Below are 27,075 nucleotides of genomic sequence, written 5' to 3'. Positions count from 1 at the left end.
TTTCTAATGATGAGAACATGCTATTATAATTATTGAAATCATTTAAAAACTTTTATTTAATTCCAAACCATAAACTCTTAGACTGTCTTCTTCAGATTTATTTTGTAAAAAAATTGGAAATTAATGTATCCTTTTTTTCTCCATATTGATCATCCCTATACTCTCACTCATTTTCTTAGGTTATCTGTGTATCACTTCTCCTTCTGTAGAACCTTCTTCCAATTCATGTTTATCTTCATTCTTGCCTCTCTTTCTTTTTCTTTTCTCTCTCATTCTGATGCCCCCTCACCCCATAGATCCTCTTCATTTTTCTGCCTCTCTCCAGAATAAAGACTAGAATAAAGTTGATTTCTGGTTGATAAGATCATATTGTGCTATTAAATGTCCTTCTTAGTATCTTAATTTCATTTGGGTTATACACTGTTGACTGTTGATTGTTAACAGGTTCTGAAATAATCATATTAGGTTAGCTGAGAAGTACATATCAGGCATTAATGGTCTGCATGTTACTGAATCAGAAAAGCTACTGTTAAGCTCTGAATCATAACCTAGGTAGCTAATATAATTTTGGCTTTTCAATTACATTATTTAATGTGATTCTGTCTTCCTTTAGTACTTGTGATCTCCCGTGGAGCTCCATTAAGTTTTCAGTGTTCTAGGCATGTGGTGTCTCCAGGAAAGTGGAGTAAAGTGTGTGTATCCTGGTAGGGCATATGCACACAGATGTTATAAACTGTCTTAAATATTTTGGCCCAATATATAATTGTTATATATAGGGTGTTGTGAATTTATTAACAGTGTCCTTCATAAATAAAATATGGGGGATTTTATAATTCTCTAATTATTGTGTGCAGTTAAGGTGCTGTGCTTTTTGTTACCTTAAATTTACCTGAAAAATCAGCCTAATTTTATTAGATACATGTTCTACCCAGGAAGTGATTTAATGAAGTATCTGCTTTGTGGTAATGATTTTTTGGTTTGTAGCCTTTCTATGCTATTTATATAAAAAAAAAAAACGCTTTATAGATTTTTTTTTCAGCAGTAAGGATTGTCTATATAGTAAAAGATAGCTACTCTGCAGTTGACTTTGCATCTTTTTAAACTAACATCTTTTAAACATCTGTTTAAACTCTGTTTCTTTGAGAAAGCCAAGTGGGTTAGGGACATGTTGGTCATTTCTCTTTTTCTCCCTGCCTTTTGCCCTTGCTCTAACCCCACCACCCGCATCCTGTCCCTCCCTGTCCTCAGTCTCACTCCTTCTCTCTCTCTGCTCCCTTTTCCTCTCCTCCTTATCCCTCTTTTTAATGTGATTTTTGGGGTTAATTATATTTTAGTTTATTTTAATGGAATGTACAATGGTATACTAATTAAACTTCAAAGAAATATTGAGTTCCTGAAACTACCTCACTAATAAATTATTTTGGAAGTAAAATTTCTTAATCTTTGCATGTTTTCCAGTTAAAATAAATTGGCATCAACTAAGACTTTATCATAGGTCATAAAGCTTTGTGAACTGAATCATTTTGTAGAGTGGTACATGGACTATAACAGCAGAATAGGATGAGCTAAATTTATATTCTGTGTTGTCCTTTCCCTTCTTTCAGCTATTGCCCTTCTCTTATATAATGAAACACTTAAAAAAGAATTTAACTTCTAAAGAATTATTTTATTAGGGGAAAAAGTAAAATGTGATTGTTAGTCTTCATGGAACAAGGATTATTTGATCCTTTTCAGAATTTTTGAATAATGCTGTTACCCACAGTAGACTCCTGGACTTGTATATTTATGCCATTTTTGCATTTTATTTCCAATTAAATCAAATTCTGTCACTATTCATTTTGATTCCAATTATATAAAGCTTTTAAAATCCTGTCAAACTTTATTCAATGCTGTATTTATTCTCACAGAGGTTATCTCATATCAGCCAATGGGCTTAGTAAACACTAGGATATTGCTAGCTATTTCATGGGATAATCTTTACAGAAGTCTTGCTGTATCTCTGTTCCATTAGCTGTGTGCCAGCTGTTGCTTTGGTTACAATGTTTCCATTTTGGCAAGCTTTTTAGGGACCTTAAACAACTATGCTTCTTTTTTGACTATTCTTGTAGGATTTTATTTTCCTCCCATGTAATGCTACAGAAGGATTGAAAAAGAAAGAAAAAATTGTGTCATATTTATTTTTGAAGCAGGATAAATAGTTTTAGTTTAATAAAGAAAATAGTTGTGCCTCTGGTTCGAGTTGATTTTTTTTTTTTTTTAAAGAAAATGGTTGTGCCATATTGAAGTTCTTGAAGAGGTAGAAGTCTGTTTTTGTTTTTTTCCTTTTTTTTTATTTGTATGAATTTAAGTGGTACAAGTCCAGTTTTGTTACATGGATATATTGCATTTTGGTGTAATCAGGGCTTTTACAGTAACCATCACCCAAATAATGTACACTGTACCTGTTAATAACTTCTCATCCCTCACCCACCACCCACCATTCCAAGTCTCCAGTGTCTATTCCACACTCTATGTCCATGTATACATATTTAACTCCCCCTTACAAGTGAGAACATGTAGTATTTGATTTTCTGTTTCTGAGTTGTTTCACTTTAGATAATGGCCTTCAATCTCATTCATGTTTTTGCATAAGACAGGATTTCATTCATCTTGATGGCTGAATAGTACTCCATTGTGTGTGTGTGTGTGTGTGTGTGTGTGTGTGTGTATTAATATATATACACACCACATTTTCTTTATCCACTCATACATTGATGGACACTTAGGTGGATTCCATATCTTTGCTATTGTGAATAGTGCTGTGATAAACATACATGTGCAAGTACCTTTTTGATATAATGATTTCTTTTCCATTGGGTAGATAACCAGCAGTGGGATTGCTGGATGGAATGGCAGTTCTACTGTTAGTTCTTTGAGAAATCACCATACTGTTTTCCAAAGAGGTTGTACCAATTTACACTCCCACCAACAGTGTGCAAGCATTTGTTTTTCTCTGCATCCTTGCCAATATCTGTTATTCTTGTCTTTTAATAATAGCTATTCTGACTTGTCTAAGATGATACATCATTTTGATTTTAATTTGCATTTCTCTGGTGATTACTGGTATTGAACATTTTTTCATATGCTTGTTGACTCATTTTTATGTCTTCTTTTGAAAAATGTCTATTCATGTCCCTAGCCCACTTTTTAATGGGGTTTTTTTTGTTGTTATTGTTTTTGAGTTGTTTGAGTTCCTTGTAAATTCTGGGTATCAATCCTCTGTTGTTGGATGCATAGCTTGCAAATATTTTCTCCCATTTTGTAGGTTGTCTATTTACTCTGTTGATTATTTCTTTTGCTGGGCAGAAGCTTTTTAGTTTAATTAATCCCCATTTGTTTATTTTTGTTTTTGTTACTTGTGCTTATGAGATCTCAGTTATGAATTCTTTGGCTAGACCAATGTCTAGAATAGTTTTCCCTAGATTTTCTTCTAGTATTTTAATAGTTTCAAGTCTTACATTAAGTCTTTAATCCCTCTTCAGTTAATTTTTATATATGGTAAGAAGTAAGGGTCTAGTTTTACTCTTCTGCATATGACAATTCAATTTTCCCAGCATCATCTATTGAAAAGGATATCTTTTCTCTAGTGTATATTTTTGTCCACTTTGTCAAAGATCAGTTGGCTATAGATATATATGTGGCTTTATTTCTGGGTTCTCTCTTCTGTTCCATTGGTCTAGGCATTTATTTTTATACCAGTACCATGCTGTTTTGGTTACTATAGCTTTTGTTTTATAATTTGAGACCAGGTAATGCGATGCCCCAGCTTTATTCTTCTTGCTTAGAGTTGCTTTGGCTACTTGGGCTCTTTTTTTGGTTCCATATGAATTTTAGGATTCTTTTGTGTAATTCTGTGAAAAATGACTTTGGGATTTTGATAGGAATTTCGCTGGTCTGTAGATTGCTTTGAGCAGTATGGTCATTTTAATGATAAGTCTTCTGATCCATCAATAAATTTATTATTTCTGCTCTATTCCATGGTCTTTCATCTAATATTATAATTTATGAAGTTGGAAAATTTCATATAAGATTAAGTGATTTGTTGAAGGTCACAGTGACAATATGTAGAAAAATTAGTCTTAGAATATTGAATATGTAATTTAAAGAGAAGACATTGTCTACAAGATATTGCAACTTTTTAAATAGAAATTTATCTTTTTCTAGCATGGTATTATAAAAATGTTTTTAGGGCCAGGTGCAATGACTCACACTTATAATCCTAGCACTTTGGGAGGTCAAGATGGGAGGATAACTTGAGGCCAGGGGTTTGAGACCAGCCTGAGCAACCTAGTGAGACTCGGTCTCTAGAAAAATTTTTTTAAAATTAGCCAAGCGTGGTGGCATGCACCTATAGTCCCAGCTGCTTGGATGGCTGAGGTAGGAGGATTGCATGAGCCCAGGAGTTTGAGGTTGCTTTGAGCTATGATGATGCCTCTGCACTCTAGCCTGGGCAACAGAATGCGACCCTATCTCAAAAAAATTTTTTTTAATTAAAAAAAAGTTTTAGTCTGTGTGTTTTGAGATCTGTTATAATTGTTAGGGAGCATATGTTACCTGTACGCCTGATATATCTGGAGGTCTTATAAAGTCAATGGCCTGTCACTAAGCAGCTGTGGACCTGTCTTCCTGGTACCTTAGTTTCCTTAACTGTAAAATGAGCATTGTAATACCTATTGTACCTTTCTTATGATGATAAAATTAATGGATGTGAAGACCCTTTTAAAAGCTGGAAACAATGTTTATACATAAAGTGTTGCTCTATTGGGAAGAAAGCATCTGCTTGGCGTATATTGCTTACCACAGATCACAGTGGGGCATTGCAAGGAATGAGGGCCACCCAAGGGCACAGAGTACCAAGAATAAAGAGATTTTGTAAAGAGAAGTTTTGTAAAGAGAAGGGGATTGGGTGGAGAATGTAAGGAAACATAGTAGAAGTCCTAGAATTTATCCTGGAACATTGGAAAGATAGGTATCCAAAACAGGCAGTTCCAAGATGAGCAGTGAATTGTAGTACTCACATTGTATTTGTCAAGATTACTTGTCAGATGAGAAAGAGGACTCTATTAAGGACAATTTATGATTTTGCTGATTTAAAGTATGTTAAAAGTTATGATGCGTGGCAGAGCATGTGAAACCCGGTAAGTGAAGCAAAAAGTTGATTAACTATTTGCTGCTGACTTAAAATCATCAAACTTCGCAGAGAATGCAGTAACCTAGAATACTAGTAAAGAGGGAATTTGTTTTATTTCAAAATATTAATTAAGGGGGTACAAGTGTTTTTGTTATATAGACATCTGATATGATTCTTAAGTTAGGGCTTTTGGTGTGCCTGTTACCAGAATAGTGTTCATTGTACCAAACAGGTAAGCTTTTATCCCACACTCTCTTTCCTGCCCTCCCTGCTTCTTGGTTACTTATATCTTTTATATCACTTTATGTGTACCCATCTATTAGGTCCCACTTATTAGTGAAAATATATGGTGTCAGGTTTTCCATTCCTGAGATACTTCACTTAGAATAATGGTCTTCAGTTCCATCCAAGTTGCTACAAATGACATTAGTTCATTCCTTTTTATGGCTGAGTAGTACTCCATGGTGTATGTGTATGTTTGTGTGTACATATATAATATATACACACAACATTTTCTTTATCCACTCATGAATTGATGTGCACTTAGGTTAATTCCACATCTTTGCAATTGTGAATTGTGCTGTGATAAACATTCAAGTGCAGGTGTCTTTTTGATAGAATCACTTTGTTTAAATAATATGAATATTTCTTTATGAAAAGGCCACTACCATGTTTCCAGCAGTAGGTACTCAGCAGCGGGATTGCAGGATCAAATGGTAGGCCTACATTTATTTTTTTGAGGCATCTCCATACATTGAGGTGGTACTAAATTGCAGTCCCACCAACAGTGTTAATGGACAGTTTTTATGGAGACTTTAAACTTGAGGATAACCTGTGGTGTGTAGGTATCTTTTGGCAAGATTGGGTCAACCTGTTTGTACAGAAAGATAACATCAGTACTGGTCCCAAACAGTGACTTGCAGAGCAGTAGCAGTTGTGCTGAGGTTTTCATCAGTTCCCTCTAAAATTAAAAATAAGAACTTGGCAGTGGCCTTTTCATAAAGGAATATTCACATTATTTAAAGAATGTATGTGATTTTGAGGATGTTTCACTCATTTTTTTTGTATTTAAATACCCTTTCTTATAGAAATTAATGATAGTATATAATGAAGTTTTTTTTAATGTTCTTAGCCAAATAAATAGATATTATTCATTGATCATTCCCTTTATCTTCTTTAAAAACTTTATTTTTACCAATTAAAAAAAACCAGGTTTTTCTTTATTCAATATTAATGGCTATTTGCAAATAAACATTGTTATTTAGAAAAAACATCACTTTTTGTTAAGAGACAGGGTCTCACTCTTGTCACTGAGGCTGGAGTGAAATGGTACAATCAGTGCTCACTCCAACCTTGAACTCCTGGGCTCAAATGATCCTGCTGCTTCAGCCTCCCAAGTAGCTAGAAGTACAGGTGTGGGTCACTACATCTGGTGAATTTTTCTTATTTTTTAGAAGAGTCTCGCTATGTTGCCCAGACAGGTCTCAATTCCTGGCCTCGAGCAGTTCTCCCACCTCATTCTCCCAAAGTGCTGGATAATGAGCCACTGCACTGCACAGGTGTGAGCCACTGCACTCAGCTAGCATCAACTTTAAAATCAGATGTATGTGAATCCTTGCTCTGTAATCTGTTCTTTGTTGCCTTAGGCTGTCTCTTAACTTCTCTATGCCTCAGTTTCTCTCTCTTTAGGTAGGAAGCAATAACAACTACCTCGAACATTTTTAGGGGGAAGATTAGACATCATATATGTAAAATACCTTAGGTAATGCCCAGTTCATAATAGAGCATACTAGATGATTGTAGCAGAGAAGCTATTATTTTTCAGACCATAATTTTTATCATTAGTAAATTGAGTTTCCTGTCCTTGGAATAAAGATCATATATTTTTATATTCTGTGCAAAGAACACCTGGGCTACAGAGAGCCAGGTCTAAAGCTGTGGAGGAGAGTATCCAAAATGATATTATTGAGGAAGATCAGGTTTCTTAATTTGGCTTTTAGGAATGATGTAAGTAGTGCTTCTCAAACTTTGGTATGTATAAATAACTTGGGAATAACTTGCTTATTTTGAAATGCATATTCCTTCCACATGGAATAGAATGAAGTTGGACCCTTACCTTGTACCATATACAAGTCTTAGCTTACAGTGGATTAAAAGACGTAAATGTAAGACCTGAAAATATAAAACTCATAGAAGAACACAGGGGGAAAATGTCATGACATTAGATTTGATAATGATATGACACCAAAAGCACAGGCAGCAAAATAAAAATAGACAAATAGGATTACATCAAATCTGAAAACTTTTGCACACCAAGAGAAATAATCAACAGAGTGAAAAGGCAACCTACAGAACAGGAGAAAATATTTGCAATCCATATATCTGATAAAGGGTTAATACCCAAAATACATGAAGATTACTTACAACTCAACAACAAAAAACAACCTAATTAAAAAATGTGCAAAAGAGTTGAATAGACATTTCATATGAAAAGATGCTTAACGTCACTAATCGTGGAGGAAATGCAAATCAGAACCACAGTAAGATATCCCTTCTACCCGTTAGCATGGCTGCTGTCAAAAACATACAAAATAGCAAGTGTTGGTGAGGATGTGGAATAATTGGAATCTTTATTCTCTGTTGGTGGTAACTCAACTCCCCATTCCCCCCATCCTCCTAACCTCTGGCAACTACTTCTATCTCTATGAATTCGACTACTCTGGGTACTTGATACAGTATGGTAGAATCATAACAGCATTTGTGTTTTTGTGATTGGCTTATTGCACTTAGCATAATGCCCTTAATGCTTATTCATGTTATAGCATATGTCAGAATTTTCTCCCTGTTTAAGGCTGAATAATATTCCATTGTGTGTGTATATACTACTTTTTGTTTTTCCATTCAATTATCGATGGGCACTTGGGTTGCAAGCATATATATTTTTCTGTTACCCCTACCTTTCTGTATGGGTTTCCTAGGGCTACCATTATAAATTACCACAATGGTAAAAAGGAATTTGAGGAGAAAAAAAAATTATCACAAATTGGGTGGCTTAAAACAACAGAAATGTATTATCCCATAGTTCTGGAGACTACAAGGCAAATCAGGGTGTCTTAGGGCCATGCTACCCTTGAAGGCTCTAGGGAAGAATTCTTCCTTGCCTTTTCCTAGCTTGTGGGGGCCCTCGTGAATCCTTAGTGTTCCTTGGCTTGTGACTATGTCATTCCAATCTCTGCCTCTGCTGTCACAGGCCCTTTTCCTCTGTGTTTTTCTGTGTCTCTGTGCATGTTCTTCTTTTAAAAGGACATCAGTCATTGGCTTTAGGCCCCACTGTAACCCAGTATGAGCTCATCTCAACTAATTACGTTTGCAAAGATGCCATCTTTAAAAATAGTCACATTCTGAGGATTTGATTCAATGTGAATTTTGGGGGGATACTATTCAACTCACTATACCCTCTAAAATTTAACCCATTTGCTCAGCATGTAGTCAGCTCTGGCTGCCATAATAAAATACTGTAGCCTGGGTGGCTTAAACAACAATGTATTTTCTCACATTTCTGAAGACTGGAAAGTCCAGGACAAAGTTTCAGCAGGGTTCAGTTTCTTGTTAAGGGCTTCTTTCTGGCTTCTTTCAGCAGCCACCTTCTCATTGTGTCCTCCCAGGGCAGAGAGAGGACAAGCAAGCTCTCTGGTGAACCTTCATATAAGGGAAATAATCCTATGGACACCAGTCCCCCACCCCTTGTCATGACCTCATTTCCCTTGAACTACTTCCCAAATGTCCCATCTCCAAAAATCAACACATTGTGGGTTGAGGCTTCAATGTATGAATTTTGAGGGATGCAAATTCAATACATAACAATGTTCAAAACCAAAATATAAATTTCACATTAGACAATATTTGGGAGTCAGTTATTTTTAAAAACAATGATAATTTTGACTGTGTACATACAAATCTTGTGTGTATTGTCTTGGGAGAAAATTATATAAGATTCATGTTTATTTAATAATTTAAACATAAATTTAAACATTTACATTATTTAATAATTTAAACATGTATTCTATTGAATCTAATATATTTGCTCTAAAATAAACTATAAAGCAATATTGAATGATGTTTTAGGTATTTAAGCAGAAGTCTTTTCTGATAAGTATCTTTTGTCATAACCTGTTATTCCTTTCAGTTCCTATTTGTTTTAGAATTATTTTTATTAAAATGTAATCAACAGGAAAGTTCATGCATTATAAGAGTGCAGCTCAATGAATTTTTTACAAAATAAACAAACATGTATAACTAGCACTCAGATTTAAAAAAGAAAATCAAACCTTCCCAGCATGTCACAAGCATTCCATGTGCTTCCTTTCATTTAACAAGTTTCCCCAAGTAATTACATAGCAGTTTGAGAGCCATTTACATAGGCATCAGGATTTGCAGTTGGTATTTATGTAGAACTCTTATCTGTCAGGTGTCATTTTAGTGGATTTAGGTTCACAAACAATGTGTGACTGTACATTGTGCCATTCATGGGCTTTTGTATATGCTGTTCCTCTGCTTGGACAGTTTTCCTTTTGCTTTCCCACTCCTCCATATCTTCCTTACCTTCTTACCTTTACTCCTGACACCTTCCCATAACCACTTCAGTTCAGGTCTTGGCTTTAGACACCTTCCTTTAAGTAGCATTTCTTCACTCTTCCATTCCTCTTTCCCTCACCAAGTCTAAGTAATTGCATGTCCTATGTGTTTTCATTAATCCCTCCACTTCCCCCTCATTTATCACAGTACATTCTAATTGCTGATCTACTTGTCTTTGTCTCCCATCAGACCATAAATATTGAAAGGTCAGACAGTGCAGTATTTGCTTCATTTTTTTTTAACCCCACTACCTCACACAGTGTCAGTACATAGCAGATGATACACATTGAATGATGATAAAATCATTTAGTATTGGAAAGGCTGTTAGAGTTCATCTAGTCTAGTCTCCTCATTTTATAGATGAGTGAACTAAAAGCCTGAAATTTTTTATTTATAGGGGCTCAACAAGAACTGTGGTCAGTATACATGGTATTTGTCTGTGATGAGACACAGTGTTGGTGAAACGACACTAATGATCAGTATCTCCAGGAGACGTTCTTCACTTAAATCATAGCTAGGCAAAATTATTTTATTTCCAATTTTTCTAATGTTCCAGTTTCAGCTCTAACTTGAGTATTCTTTCATCGTATTTTCATTCTGTCACACCCACTAATTCTGTTCTTTATTTACCCCCTTTGTGATTTCTAGTTTTCAATATCTTTCTATTTTCATTATTTATTATTCAATTTAGTTTGCTACCTAGACTAGATTTCTATGATTATCTGTTTCAAAAGTGTTTACATTTCCAAAAAAGAATGTCTCATTGGTACCTTAGCATATATAAATTCATCTGTGTTTATGTAAGTAATTCATTAACAACTGCATAATAACAAAATAATTAACATTTTTTTCACATACACAGCACAAGCATACTCTGTGGTTTTCCACTGTCATTTGTTTTTGTACTCTGTTGTTTTTACCAAAACTTATCTTCACATGAATAAACGATTCTCATCCTTAAAAATCTGGTAAAGTCACTTAGTTCAGTGTTTTCCAAATGCTGGTTCTCAGGTAGCTGCCAGGCTGCTGTATCAGAATCATCTAACAGCTTTGAAAAAGGTCAATCTGGTCCAACTGAATCAAAAATTTGATTGCTGCTTTTTTTGTAAAAAAGATTTTTATGCAGCTCTGGGAATCCCTCCTTTCATCTATCCTCACGATTTTAAAGTTTTAGGAAATTAAGAGACAGAAGAGAGAGCTAACTTCTCATGGTTACCCAAATAGTAACTATTGTGTAACTTTACTTATTTCAATGATAAGCAAAGATAGAATGATGAGAACTCCTTTGGAAGTGGAACAAAGACAATTCTTAGCATTCTTATAAGTTTTGGAATATTAATAAATGATCTGAGAACCAATATTTTTTATTACTCTTATACTGAGTACCAGGTATTATAAAGTTGTTATCTCAGTAGCCCTTTCAACAGTCTCACAAAGAAGGAATTAACAAACGAAACCCCAGAAAACTAAATCATATAAATTTATTTACTCATTCACTTATGCAATTGATAATTCTTAAATACCCATCCACCTAGCACTTGTACTAGATGCTAAAAGTATAGCAGTGAACAAAACAAACATGGAACCTTCCCTAAGAGATCTTAAAATCTGATGAAGAGGCAAACAATTAATTATGTACATAAAATTTATTGAGTGATGAGGTAATTTTCCCAAAGTCAACCAGTTTATCTGTAGCAGAGCTAGGTTTTCATCCCAAGTCTATATGATTTTAAAAGTTGATGTCCTTTTCACTATAGCATAATACCTGCAGATCAAGGTAAAGGTAACTAATACTGAGGTCTTCTTCCTATCTTCTAATGCTAAATCATTTGTAAGGATTATTTCATTTAGCCACTGGGTGGTTACTATTGTTTTTGCTGTTGTACTGTTACTGCTGTTACTACTGTTTTTGCTGTTGTACAGATGAAGAAACTAAGTCTTAAAGAGGTTAAGTAAAATTTGCCTTAGGTTAAGTGATCTACCACTACTTAAGTGCTAAAGCTTGAATTCTGATCTAGGACTGACTCCAAAACAAAGCCTATGAAATAGGAATAATAAAAGCTACTAATAGAATCAACAAAACCAAAAATTAGTTATTTGATAAGATTAGGAAATTGATAAATGCCCAGAAAAACTGATGAAGGGAAGAACGAAAAAGGTGTGACCTAACAACAGATGCAACAAAAACTAAAAAGATAGAGGATATTAGATACATTTGAAAATTTAGATAAAATTGACAAATTCTAGAAAAACAGCTTACCAAAAATAACATTGGGAAAATTAGAAAATCTGAATAGTTTTATATCTATTAACAAAATTTATCATTAAAAACCTTTCCTCAGAGAAAAATTCTAAGGCCAGATAGCTTCACCAGGTTGAATTCTTCCAAACATTTAAGGAATAAATAAACCAATGTTATATAAACTCTAAGAATTAAAAAAGAGGGAACATACTTACCTGCTTACTTTATGAGGCCAGAGTAACCTTGATATCAAAACATTATAAGGAAGGAAAATTACTAGTTGTCTCTCTTCAAAACTGATGCAAAAATACTAAACAAAGCGTTAGCAAATGTAAGCAAGGGAGATCTAAAACTAATAATTCATCACAACCAAGATGGCCCAAAAATGTAACATAATTTCTTCAGTAAAGGGGAAAAAAAATCATTCAATAAGTACAGAAAAAACATTTAATAAAATTAATAATCAATCTGTGATTGAAAATACTCTTAGCAAAAAAGAATGGAGCTTCCTTAATCTGTTAAAGGGTATTTCCAAAAACCTCAGTGGTGAAATATTTAAGGCTTTCCGCCTGAGGTTAAGGATGACACAGCATACCACTCTTACTACTACTACTCAGCATCATACTGAAGATACTAGCTAAAGTAATGAGAAATAGTAATAAAATACAAGAGAATTAGAAACAAAATTAAAAAGTATTCAGTGATACCATGGTTGTATATGTAGAAAAACCAAAAAACTTATAAACTATTAAAATTAATAACTGAATTTTGAAAGTTTGTTAGGTTAAAATTAATTAAATAAATAATTAATTAATTTTTGAGACAGAGTCTCGCTTTGTTGCCCAGGCTAAAGTGAGTGCCGTGGGATCAGCCTAGCTCACAGCAACCTCAAACTCCTGGGCTGAAGCAATCCTGCTGCCTCAGCCTCCCAAGTAGCTGGGACTACAGGCATGCACCACCATGCCCGGCTAATTTTTTCTATATATATATTAGTTGGCCAATTAATTTCTTTCTACCATAGTAGAGACAGGGTCTTGCTCTTGCTCAGGCTGGTTTCGAACTCCTGACCTCGAGCAATCCTCCTGCCTCGGCCTCCCAGAGTGCTAGGATTACAGGCCTGAGCCACCGCGCCCAGCCTAAAATTTAATGTATAAAAATCAATTGTGTTTTTAATATGCTAGCAAAAGACTAATTTTTTTTAAAGTTACCATTTACAATATCAAAAAAAATCAAATGCATAGGAATAATTCAAATTAAAGATATGTAAAACCTTTCACAGAAAACTATGAAACATTTAGAAAAATTAAAGAAAATCTGAGTAAATGAAGAGAGATACCATGTTTGTGGATTGGAGAACTCAATGTTATAAAGATATCAGTTCTTCCTAATTTTATTTAAAGACTTAATGTAATTTCAAACAAAATCCCAGAAGCTTTTTCTTTAAATGAAAATTTTTTTTTATTTTAGTGTATTATGGGGGTACAAGTGTTAAGGTTACATATATTGCCCATGCTCCCTAAATGAAAATTTTGAAGCCACTTCTGAAATTTATATGGAAGTGTCATGAACCAAGAAGAGCCTATACTAAATTGAAGAAGAACAAAGGCTGATGACTATCAAAGTTATTTAAAAGCTATAATTATTTAGATAGGTGAGTTCATATAAGAATAGACAAGTGGCAGAGATTTGAGATCCAGAAACAAACACACATATATAGAAACTTGATTTATTGCAAAAATGGCTTTTTGGGGGAGAGTTTGGTTTGCTTGTTTGTTTTTTCAAATAAATTGTACTGGATCAATTGTGTATCATCTATATAGAAAAACACTAATCTTGACTCCTATCTCATGCAGAAATTAATTCCAGATGGATTGTATATCTAAGTATGAAGATAAACCCATAGAATTTCAGGAAGATAACTACAAGAACAAAAGACATCCTTATGAATGTGAGGCGGGGGAACATTTTTTAAACAGGATACTGAAAATGCTAACCATAGAGATTAAGGTTAATAAAATGGGCTACATTTAAATTAGGAATTTCTCTGTCTTCAAAGACTTCATTAAGAAGGGAAAACATAATTACAGTATATATAATCATCAGAGTGATTTTAGCTAAAATATATAAACAACTTCTACAAATATGTAAATGATAACAGAAAAATAGACAAAAGAGATGACAGTGCACTTCACACAAAAAGATATCCAAATGGATAATTAACATGCAAGAAGGGGTAACTTCCTAAGTCATCCTGGAAATGCAAAATAAAATCACAGTGCTCTCTCAGAAAAACAGCTAAAATTAAAAGGACTGATTATTTTAATTTTTGGCAAGTTCGTGGAGCTCCCATGGTTCTCATATATTGCTGGTGGGGATGTAAATTGTTACAATGGCTTTGTAAGATTGTCAATATCTACAAAGACTAAGCATATTATACCATATGATCCAAAAAATTCTACTCTTACCCAGCAGAAGTACATATATGTATGTGTTCACTAAAATCATGTAGTATTATTCATAGCAACATTAATTTAAACATCTAAAAGTGGTCAATTGTATTTCAACAGTAGGATGTATAAATAAACTAAGGTAAATTTCTACAATGGAATACTACACAGCAATAAAAATGAATAAAAGCAACAATGTGGATAAATTTCACAAATAAGATGTTGAGCAAAAGGAACTAGACACAAGATAATACATACTGTATAATTCCATTTATGTAAAATTCAAAAACAGGCAAAATTAATCTTTGGTGTTAGATGTAATGATAATGATAATATTGGAGAAATGCAATTTGGGGAGCCACACAAGATTCAAAGGTGCTGATAATATTTGGTTTCATGATCTCGGTGTTTTTACTTTGTGATAATTCAGAAAGCTGTGCTTACATAATTTGCTTCCTGTATGTATGCTACTTTAAGAATTTTATTTAGAATAATTATTATTTTGTAGTTTCCCTACTAACAAATGATAATATTAAGGTATAAATATGAAAAATTAGCATTAATTGGAAAAGTGGTCACATCAACAAGTTTAAAATTACTTGTAGAATTATTATAAATATGAATTATAAATATTCTAATTTTATGCTTATTTAATGATGAGCTATATACATTTATGTTTTGAAAAGTTTTTGGAAATTAATAATTTTGGGAGTAGAGAATTATGAAGAGTGGTTCATTTTAGCCAGATGTTTCAAGTGAAATATGTTTTTAAATTGATGTGCACATAAATCTTACAATGTATATTCAACTGATAACACTGAAACTGTACTGTATGTGGAAAAATTATGCTTTTTAGATCCATTGAGGATAATCAATGCAATAAGTATAATTTTAAAGTATATATCTGTATTTTAGTTTCATGAGGTGAAAGAATTCTTTGAAGTTGCTCCCGTAATGCTTCTTGAATTATATATACACTGGAATGGTGGTATGGGAAATTTCTTTATAGCTGCCTAATTTTGATTCTTGATCTTTACTAAAAAGTTTAAAACAAATCACTCTTGGGAAAAAGGAAGAAAATGGAAATAACAATAAAAGCAAATACCATGCCCCATGTTTTCAGTTAATAATTTTATATGAAATAGCTTATTTTTTCTTATTTTCTTTGTTGGTACACAATAAAGAATCTATAATATATAACAGAATTAAATTCTGTTATGACCATATTAAGCTGCTTTATTAAAACATTTGAAATAATATCCATTTACTTCTTTTCCTTGTTTAATAACAAATGTTTTTTGCAAATGGGTATTGTATTCACCAACCGTGTTTCCTGTTATTTTCTTTAAGCTGACTTTACTTTGCTTCTGTGTGTGTGTGTCTGCAGCATATGCTGTTTTAAAATAACACCAATATATTTCAGAAGTAACCTTTTTAAATAAACTTAGTCTAAAAAAATAAGTTAATGAAATAATTTAACTTTTAGCCATGTGTCTCTAATAATAGACACTGAATCATCAATGAAAGAAGAATTTCAACTGTTTGGGGCTAGAAATATATTAGCTTGATAATTTAGTCATTAATTAGCCACAAATCCAACAACCTATTTATATATCTCTTTAGGCATAATCTACTCACTGATAGTGCTTCTACTAGCTGCCTCATATTCCGCCTTTATCTGCTTCTCTCTGTTCCAGCTACCATCATGGACTTCTTACTGTTTCCCCAACATACCAAGCACATTTCTATCTCAGTACTTCTGCTAATACTGTTACCCAGATCTGTATGTCCTCATATCCTTCTTAGACTCCCTCCCTTAATATATACAAGTCTTTGTTTAAATATCACCTCAGGTTGGGCGCAGTGGTTCACACCTGCAATTCTAGCCCTCTGGGAGGCTGAGGTGGGTGGATTGTTTGAGCTCAGAAGTTTGAGACCAGCCTGAGCAAGAGCGAGACTGCATTTCTACTAAAAAAAAATTAAAAAAAGAGAAAGAAAAAAGAAAAAAAGAAAGAAAGAAATTAATTGGCCAACTAAAAATATATAGAAAAATTAGCTGGGCATGGTGGCGTGTGCCTGTAGTCCCAGCTACTCGGGAGGCTGAGGCAGAAGGATTGCTTGAGCCCAGGAGTTTGAGGTTGTTGTGAGCTAGGCTGACACCACGGCACTCTAACCAGGGCAAGAGAGCGAGACTCTGTCACAAAAAAATAAATAAATATCACCTCAAAGAGATATTCTCTGATTCCTCTCTATATAATAATTCCCATCATTCTCTATTCTTATTCTCTGCTTTACTTTTTTATAGCACGTATCACTACCAGAGATTCTGTTTTATGCATTCTCAATAAATAGAAGCTCCATGAGGACAAGGACTTCATTGGTTTTGTTTCACTGCTGTATTTTCAGCACCCAGAACTATGACAGATGCACAGTAGGCACTGGATAAATATTTGTAGTTACAATGAATGAATGGATGAATGAAATATAATAAAATAGTATCAGTCTGCATGGCTCAGATCTCAGTCAACTCTGCAGAAGTTTTTTTTTTGAAACAGGTTCTCAGTCTGTTGCCCAGGCTGCAGTGCAGCAGTGCGATCATAGACCACTGCAGCCTCAAACTCCAGGGTTCAAACGAGTAGCTAGGACTGCAAGCACATGCCACCATGCCTAGCTAATTAGAAGTCATTTATTTGTTCTCTAAACAAATATAGGATTGTTGTCGGTTCCAGCATGACTCTCTTTATAAGGATTGGTGGTAAATTTTAAATAAGTTCTGATATTACAGAACAGACTTCCAAACTTGTTATTATCCTTTAAATGAGGATAAAATGGAAAAAGGGAAGAAATAATATACATAATATTTAACTTTGTCTTTTATGAAATAAAACTAAAAATATTAATTCCAAATTGTCTTTGTTCCTATCTTTGATAATTTAAAAATATGGTAGTAACTGCTCAAGTATTACTTAAAGTCATCTATTTATATTGGTTTTGTTGGCTTTCCTATTTATATCTGTTTCTACCTCACCTTTTTTTTTTTAAGAATCCTACTCAAGTTGGAACAGCTCTTCAGGTTTTCCATAATCTTGGAATTTTGAAGGATACTATTATCGGTGTTGTGGATGGATATCGTACTACTTTAAAGGAAAATATCAACAGTGCATTAGACATCAAAGTTTTGACTCAGCCTTCCCAGTCAGCTGTGAGAGGTATGGATGTAGTTTATATTTAGCTTCTTCATTTATTTATAACTGAGAAGTCCTTTGAATAGTATATGAAACACTCGTGTTTCAAAGCAATCTAATGACTCATTTTTAGTACACAGAAAATGAGAGAAGAAATTATGTTTTAGAATTTATTTATAGCTTTTATGTCTAATCAGTGAGTTGAACTGGCCAATCGGTATATTCAGAACTTCTAGATAAAGATCTATAAACTGTGGCATCATTTAGTTGAGAGGAAACAGATGCCAAAAAAAAAAGGAAAGGAACATATTTTTCTTCTAAAATCTTTATCCTCACATGTACTTCTTATTGAGAGAGAAAATATTTTTTAAGGAATGCCATCTCTACCTTAGCTTTCTGGACTTTTCCTTAAGATAATTCTGGTACTCAGGAGCAGTAATGGCTAACTGTGCAGACAGAAACTGATAAAACCTTTGGAAACATGACAGCTGTAGCAAAGTCTAAAGAAAACTACCAAAGGAAAGTACATTCAAGGTGGGGAGGAGTAGCCCTACATTAGCAGTCTGTAACCCTTTTCCTGCCCAGACTTACCTCTGTTGATGACATTTACATATATAACACACTTCTCCATAAAAGATAAAAAAGACCACATATTATGTGCACTTGTTACCTACTCGCTGCAACTCCATGTCTTTATTTCCCCCCTTATATTCATTCTTGTCTGCTTTTAGTTTGGATGAACTGTGCTTTCTCCCAGCAAAGACTAAACAGTCTACATTTGCATTAGATCTCAATCCCAAGGCATCTTTTCAACAGATAACTTCTCTCCACCACATTGTCAATGTTTCTTTCTTTGCATCTCTTTCCAATCAATACAGTTGTATTATTGTATCTTCTTCTGTTTAAAAATAATCAAATCTATCTTGACTACATTTCTTTCTATAGGTCTACTATCCCATTTTATTTCTTCATTCTACAGAAAAAAACCCCCAAGGTCTTGTCTTAGTGTTCCTGATTTTTCTCTTCCGGTTTTTCCATTGAAGGTACTCTAATCACTAAAGGGTTGTTTGCCCTAAAGAATAAATGAAATAACCCATGAGGAATTTTTAACAGTTCCTGATAAATAACTAACATTAAAAAAGATTTCAGCCATTTATTGTTATTTTTTACATTTGCTATATAAATTTGACCTTAAATAACACTGAATATATGTAACTCATAAATAAGTTGCACTAGATAAAAAGATAAAAGAATCTTAGATCTTAAAGAGATTTTTAAAGGTTAGCCCTAGCCTCTGAACAGGTCTGTATTAAGGCTATTCCAGAAGGAAATCTTTGAAAAGAAATTGCCAAAGGAGATTTTACTCTCAGCTTTTCCCAGCAATTATTCTCAGAAAGTTTGATCTAATGTTTAAATTTCCAGGAGCAATTTAATCTCATTCCCTCTTGTGTTGTCAAGAATAGGAAAAAAAATGAAAGTAATTATTCACCTGCTGTCAATCCTAATGTACGCTTCTTTTGTTGAAAGAAAAAAGAATTTTAAAGCTGCCTTATTATCATCTGTTGAGGAGTGGATACCATGATTTAATGTAGAAATCTTAAGCATCAATTCTTTATAATTTTCTTTAAAAGAATAATCACTATTATTTTTATTTTTTTAGTGTTACATAGGCAGCATTAATATTAATTTTCTGATCTTGTTATATTGAGGTTATGTAGGAGAATGTGTTTGTTGAAAATATACATTAAAATATTCAAGGGTGATGGGGCATCATGTCACTAAGTTATTTGCCAATGATTCAGTGAAAAATATTTTTATAATGCAAAATTTTTATAAGTTTAAAATTATTTCAAAATTATAAAAATATGTAACATAACACAATTTTAAGGGGACAAAATGTTACCTTATATCTATAACAAAGCCTTTAATTCAATAATATAAACAACTCAACTGACAAAATAGATAAAGAATATGGCCATGCATGGTAGCTCACACCTGTAATCTCAGCATTTTTGGAATGCTGAGGTGGGAGGATCACTTGTGGCTGAGAGTTTGAGACCAATCTGGGCAACATAGTGAGATGCTCCCCTGTCTAAAAAAATTAAATAGTTAGCTGGGCATGGTGGCATGTACCTATAGTCTTAGCTACTCAGGAGGCTGAGGCAGGAGGATGCCTTGAGCCCAGGAGTTCTAGGTTGCAGTAAGCTATGATGGAGTCACTGCACTGTAGCCTGCGTGACAGAATGAGACTCTGTTTCTTTAAAAAAAAAAAAAAAAATGAATAGACAGTTCACAAAAGAACACATCTAATAAACATGTGAAAAGATATTCAGCTTCTTTTTAGAGGATGAGCTACTTATTAGGGAAATACAGATTAAACAAAATACTCTTTCTCAGTCATCAGATTATCAAAATCTAAGACAGAACTGAGTGTTAGATGAAAGCAGAAGTTTTAATACACTATCATAGGGAAAGAAAATGGTTCAATTACTTTACTCAATTTTATTAATTTGATCTCTATGGTTAAAACTCCATATACCTGATCATGATGGAGACTCAGACTTTTGGGGGGGGGGAAATGGGCATTTATTGAAACCTTAAAATCTGTACCCCCATAATATGCCGAAATAAAAAAAAAAGGAAAAAAAAATTTGTACCCCCATAATATGCTGAAATAAAAAGTAAGGTATATGGAGTTTTTTTTTTTTTTTTTTTTTTTAAGATCTAAAATTTGTCTTACAAGAATACACCCTAGAGAAAGTCTGGCACATATGTATAAGAATTTGTATTGCATTATTGCTTTTGTTTGTTTGCCTTTAGAGACAGGGTCTCCAAGTGGCATAAATGGAATTTTAAGATATATGCATTTTAAAAAATATTTTTAATATGAAATAAAACTCAGATATAGAAAACATAAGTGAAACAGGTAGCTTAATGAATTATTACGAGGTAAACACCACCTAGGTCAACTTTGCAAACCATTCCAGGAACCTCTATACCAATCACAACCCCTACCTCTGCCATACATAACCATTATCCATTAACCATTATTAATCACCTTCTGTGTGCAAACTTAAGCACTACAGTTTGGCCTTGCCTGTTTTAGATGTATACTTTTGAAAATAAAATGTGTTTTATTTTAGTCAAACAGAGTATTTGGAAATTTATGTGAAATTGAAGGGCTTAATGAATTTCAAATCAATACTTCTTCACAAGGAATATTAGATCATAAAAAGTAAATTTAAAAATAATGAATAAAAGATTACAAAAAGCATTAAGAAATTAAAATCATTCTTTACATTTCAATTTTAGACAGTTTTGGCTCTCTACTATCAAAGGTTGGATATAGGCACAATTAAACTTCTCCCTACTTTTCCTGCCCTCATTTGCTTATTGTTAGTTATATTATTTTGAATGATCAGTGTTTTTTAATATTTTTTTCCTTTTATTTTTAAATGATTTGATTCTAATCTCTGGCCGTTTTAATATGACCTCTCTATTTCTGTATTCATCTTTTCCTTGCTGGAGTGTCATAATACAATTGATTTTTCAAAAATGTTTCATGGGTATTGTGCTTTCTGAGTTCTTGCATAGTTGATGGTGTCTTTTGCCTTTATGCTTGAATAATTTGGCCAGATATAAATTCTTATTTATACTTTCTTTTCCTTAGAATTTGGTTAGCTTGCCCAATAAATAACATTTCTCTTCCCCACTGAATTTGAAAACAATTGAGACACAGATGTGGAAGACAAAAATATGTTAATTAAAATGTTTTATTACTGATAAAAGAAAATTGGACTGAAGGGTATAGGTTAGATCTGTAATCAAATATGTATTCTGTCACCTCAAAATTATGGTTCCCAATTCATCCTGCCTCACTGTGTTTAACTACTGGTAGAGTGCAAGTCAAAATGCACATTTTATACATATAAAACTTCAACTAGAGGGAAAGGAAGGGACTGAGCCAATTATGCTCAGTTGGTTATTCAAATTCACTGGTCAGATAATTTGCTCCTCTTTAGATGAGAGGGTTAAGTAAGAGGCAAAGAAACCAGCCCAAAGTGTTACATTAGCTGAAGTCCCTCCTTATGTAAAAGGAGGCTAGGGAAATGGAGGATCCCATCCAGTGTCAGACATTGCACTATTGATTGCTGAGTTTCAGTTTTATTTTAGAGAAGTCTGAGGCTAATCATATTTTTATCCCCCACATACCTAATTTGCTTTTTCTTGGACATCCAAATGGTTCTTTATCTTTGAAGTTTAATAACTTCTTTAGGGTATATCTCAGGGCTCAATGCTCTGTATCGATTCTTTTTTCCTGAATTAGAGTATGTTCCCTTTTTATAGAAAAGTTTTCCTCCATTGTGTATATTCAATATTTTTCTGTTCCATTTGTTCTTTTCAGGAACTTTATGCATATAGATCATCTTTGTTTTCCATGTGTAGTATCTTCTTGAGCTTGGTGCCAGGCAGAATAAGAGTAGGGGTGTCACTGGTGGGGAAGTCTGATTTTCTTACTGTCTGCTCAGGGTTGTTTTACTTTTCTGTGACCCTGGAAATTGTCTCATCCTCATATTTGAGTTCTGGGGTATTACTGGTGATAATCTTAGAGATGTATATTTGCTTTTGGTTTCCTATGGGGGGAAGGGAAGCCAGCTTGTTTCTATGCTGTCATTTTGGAACTGGAAGTCCCTCTTCTCCATGATCATTTTTATATCTTTGTACTTTATCTTGTGTGATTTCTTCTTGCCTATTTCCCCTGTTTTACTTTGTTTTCACCCTAGTTCATTATAATGTTCTGTTGTCTCTAATATGGTCTAAATGTCTATAAATTTTTCTCATGAAGATGTTTCCGATAATTACTTTGAGACAGTGGAAAACTGAGTAACCTGTTGTTTATTTGGCGACCTATGTTTATCATCAGTTTTAGCTTATGTTCCTTTCCTCCTCTTTCCTAGCCCCTCCTCCAGTATCTATGTTAAGTCCAACCTTGCTTTGTTTCTGATTATTAATCATTGTTTAAAGTTACTGGTTATTCATTATAGAATGGTGTGGGAATGATTGTGGAGAGAGACCTGGGCAGTCTACAGTTTAATTTCAATTTGTTGTCTAGAAAGACCATTCACCAGTTTATTTCCTTTTACCTTCTGAGTACATCTCTCCTCAAATTTTGAACCATTCAGGAGCTTAGGGTAACTCCTAGTAAAGCTATTTAGGCCATTTCTATGTTGAATCCTAGCATTATCAGCTTTTTCCTCTTCTTTTATCTCACTTTCCCTCTTGAGGGCTAATTCTTAAACAATGTAAATATCATTTCATTATGGTTTCTCCTTCAGATTTTCTTTCTTTGTCATTCTGTACTGTTGAACATTCCTTTACCCATCCAGGTCTATAGATCTCAGCTCTAATAAAAGAATCCTTAGTAGGCATGTCCAAATTCTTACAATTGATTTTAAGAGCAATTTGTTTCTTGCTAATGATGTAAGGTATCAGCTATCTAGTTCCTTCTTCATTTTGAGTTATCTACCACATTCTGCATGCCTGCTTCATAATCTCAAGTTCGAAGTTTTTATCTGATTCTTTGTTTCTTTGAAGTTGACATTTTTCTCTACCTTTTGTTTCTTTTTATTTTCATTGGATTTCAAGGGAAAAGAAAAGGGAATTCATTTTACTCTACCAATCATTAAATAGAAATCACTTTCAAGTATTATTTCTTTGAGGAGCTCCTAGTTTCTTTTATCACTTCAGTAAAACTTAGTTTGACACTATTTTGTTTCGTGAGTCTGTTAAAGCTAACTGATAATTGCATCTGTTTTTATGTTTTAATTATTCCTCCTTCCCTTCTTTTATACAGCAGTTCTGTGTTCAGTCAGTTAATTATTTCTATCTTTTTTTTTATAGCTTTAATAATGTATATTTTGCTTGTGAGGATAAAAGTCTTTATGGACCATAAGAAAGAAAAATCAGAGCTGTAAAACTAATTGAACCAATGATTGTGATCTCCTCTATGTCTGTTTTTCCAAATAATTACAAATAGGTAATAATACTTTGCATTTCTGCTTGTATTTACTTTAAGAGAAAGTAATAGTTTAATGACTCCTTTAATTATTTATAATAAAACCATACATATTCCAAGATTTTGATTAATATTTTCTATTTTTCATAAAGATACTATATACCCTTTCCTCACTGCTATTAGTTTATTATTTATATAACATATGAGACAACCACAGATTTACAATATTATCTATTCCTGTATATTTTTCCTTAATAGCCTTTGCAACACTGCAAATAATTTAAAAAATTAATTGAATCCTGATTTCAAATAGGAATTATTCATATTTAAAGCCCACATCTTTCTCCTAGATTCCCTCTTTTATTGCTTTCCACTATTATCAGACTAAAAAAAAATAGCATCTATTTGCAAAAGGTATGCGTAATTCTTTTCTCAACTTAGACTTGTTGAAAAACTAGAGTGAGGCAGCTTACACAGAAAAAACTCTGGTTTTCTTGATCTTGTCTTCTTTAAAAGCAGAGACATAGACATACCATGGGTTAGCTCTTTTACTGCCTGGGTTTTAACCTTAGTTTGGGCTGGAATTTATGCCTTTCAATTTGGGATTACAATTTCTTTTTTTACGTTGGAAGATTTTAAACCTGTACAAATAGCTTCATTTATGTTACATATAAGAACATTCTTAGACATTCTCGCCCTCAAGAAATTTAGCATTGATACATTAATATTATTTAATATGCAATTCAATTCAAAATTATTCAATTGTTCTCCAAAATATTCTTTATAGTTGTCCCTCCCCTCAACTAGAACCAATCAGGGATCATGCTTTTCTGTGGGTTATCTTGTCTCTATTCTCCTTTAATCAAAAACAGCCCATACCTTTTTTGTTTTTTTTAATGGCATTAACATGTTTGGAGAAACCCATAATCTGAATTTGTCTGGATTTATCTGATTGTTTCTTCAAGATGAGATTCAGGGTTAACATACTGGTATTAAGCTGATGTTGTGTATTTCCCATTACATCATATCAGGAAATGACAAAATTATGTCAGTTTGTCCTATTGTTGCTAATGCCAAATGAGATCACTTCATTAAAATGGTATATGGTAGACTGCCCTTGTGAAAGTACTCTCTTTTCTTTGTAATTAGTAATTTTTGGTGCATACTTTGAGACCATGTGAATATCTTGTTCCCTAGAACATTTCACCTAGTATTTTGGTATTTATTGATAATTTTTCCTTCACTGTTGCACTAGTAGTTGCAAAATGGTGATTTTTTCCCCCTAATTCTGTCATTCTTTCTGCATTTAGTAACTAGCATTCTTTTGTAGAGAGCAGTTCCCATCCTTTTCAAACATTTTGAGTTTCTCTGTAAACTCATACATTATTCTTTTAATCATTGTTTTATAATTTATCACCATTATTATTTATTATTTATCACCATTATTATTATTATATCACCAGTATTATTTTAGATGATCAAATTTGTTCTGTGGAAACCTATAGTCAAATCAAATTTGACAGATCTTCATTTGTCTTTGAACAAATCTCCTTTTTGTCCTTGAATACTTCTTTGCTCAATGACACAGTATGTAAAGATTTACCTTGCATTTTCACTGTTTCAGATATGGAATCACTCTTTTCTCCCTTGAGTCCAGGTTTGTTTGTTTTTATTGGGGAATAGTGCTTAGAAATCAAAATTTGGATGTTAGATATGCTTATTACTATTGAAGAGTCATTGTCTCTCTGCCCTTTCAGTGGACTTAGTTGGGAGATGCCTCTAATCCCCATTACATATCTGTGTCTTTATTCTATTTACAGTAAGAACCTTCATTTACTGTACTATAAAATATATCTAGTTTCAGGATTAGTACATCAATACCACATTCAGCAACAAATCTATTAAGTAAAGTTCAATATTTCTTTGTAATTCTTTTTGTCCATAAAATATATCTTACTAAAATCAGGATTCTATGATTAAAAATTCCTTGAATTATTTTCCTCCTGTGTGGTTTTATTATCAGTTTGCTGTACAGTTAATCCATTTGTTTCTGTATTTGTATTCAGTTTTAGGGTTTGTTTTCAGAAAGAATGGGCAACAACACCTTAAACATGTACACAACACTCATACCCAGGAAGGGTAAAATGGAAACTGATGAAAATGGTTTCCTACAAAGGGCGTGGGGATGGTGGGAAACAGAGCCAAACTCACTTCTATCCCTCTACCTTTCACCTTGTTTCATTTCCCACCACCCTCCTACCCCTTGTGGAAAACCATTTTCATCAATTCCTATTTTAACATTACTGGTATTGGGGTGTGTATGTGTGTGGTTTCCCTTTCTTTCTTAAACTCAAAACGTTAAAATTCTTTTTTATATCACTCATAAGAAATTATTAAAGAAGGAACTTCTGATTTTTAGCTTTTGTATGCTTCAAAATAACATATATTTTGTTGTATTTGGCAAATTTTATTTTTCATATTTGTTTGTCTCTCATAACCAGGGGGTCCCGGACGATCTACCATGCCAACCCCAGGAAATACTGCAGCATTTCGTGCTTCCCTCTGGACCAATATGGAGAAATTAATGGATCTTATTTGTTCTGTTTGTGGACAGGTAAATATTTTAAGGAGTGCAAATAATGTTAATTATGGATTAACTCCTGGTTATTCCAAATTGTATGACCTTGGGAAGGTCTTTAAAATCTCTGAGCATTCAGAATACATCTATTAGTTGATTGTGATGTGGGTAAGGGGTCTAGCATAATGCCATTTCCCTTCTCTTGCTTTTCCTAGTGCCTAAGCTTTATATTTGTTTTGTTTTAGGTACAACACCTACAAAAAGTATTGGCGAAAAAGAGAGATCCTGTCTCTCACATTTGTTTCATTGAAGAAATAATTAAGGTATGTTTAAATGAAAATATTTTTGCATCTTTTTTGTAGAAAGCAGGACGATGTGAATCAGCATCATTTGTGTTACTACTTTATAGAATAGCTACATGTCAAATGGCAATAGAAAAGTGTATTTCTTGACAACTATAAATCTTCCTTGCAATATAAATGTAATCATGTTTGTTTATGGAGTAGATGCTAGCAGTATTATCGACTAATTTCTGAAATGCATATGCTAATTTTTCATTTTCTGTCATATAAAGGATAGCTTATAAATGTTTTTAGAAGTTCCGTTAGAATATAAGATGAAATTTTTGGTAAGTAATAAATTTCAATAGTGATCATTATAATATATTCACTGACTACTGCTTTTTTCCATAAAGCATTTTGCTGTATTCATTTTCCATATTCTGAGATCTCTCTTCTGTGATCCACCAATCTGGTAGCCTCGTGGGCCATAAGAATTTCTTTCATGCATAGGAACCCCTGGT

The 27,075-nt window shown here is 33.3% G+C and overlaps 1 protein-coding gene across 1 annotated transcript in view; it reads left to right on the top strand.

The window, feature by feature from the left end:
- The window catches only part of COG5 (component of oligomeric golgi complex 5), a 299,347-nt gene that overhangs the window by 153,602 nt on the left and 118,670 nt on the right, over window positions 1-27,075 (top strand). Inside the window, exons 8-10 of the mRNA XM_012746191.2 lie at window positions 17,538-17,703; window positions 26,197-26,309; window positions 26,519-26,596. Coding sequence (XP_012601645.1) covers window positions 17,538-17,703; window positions 26,197-26,309; window positions 26,519-26,596 — 357 coding nt within the window. The remainder of the gene's footprint in view (window positions 1-17,537; window positions 17,704-26,196; window positions 26,310-26,518; window positions 26,597-27,075) is intronic.

Source organism: Microcebus murinus, chromosome 9 (genome assembly GCF_040939455.1).
Source record: "Microcebus murinus isolate Inina chromosome 9, M.murinus_Inina_mat1.0, whole genome shotgun sequence".
Lineage (NCBI taxonomy): Eukaryota > Metazoa > Chordata > Mammalia > Primates > Cheirogaleidae > Microcebus > Microcebus murinus.
This window is presented reverse-complemented; position numbering and strand designations above follow the sequence as displayed.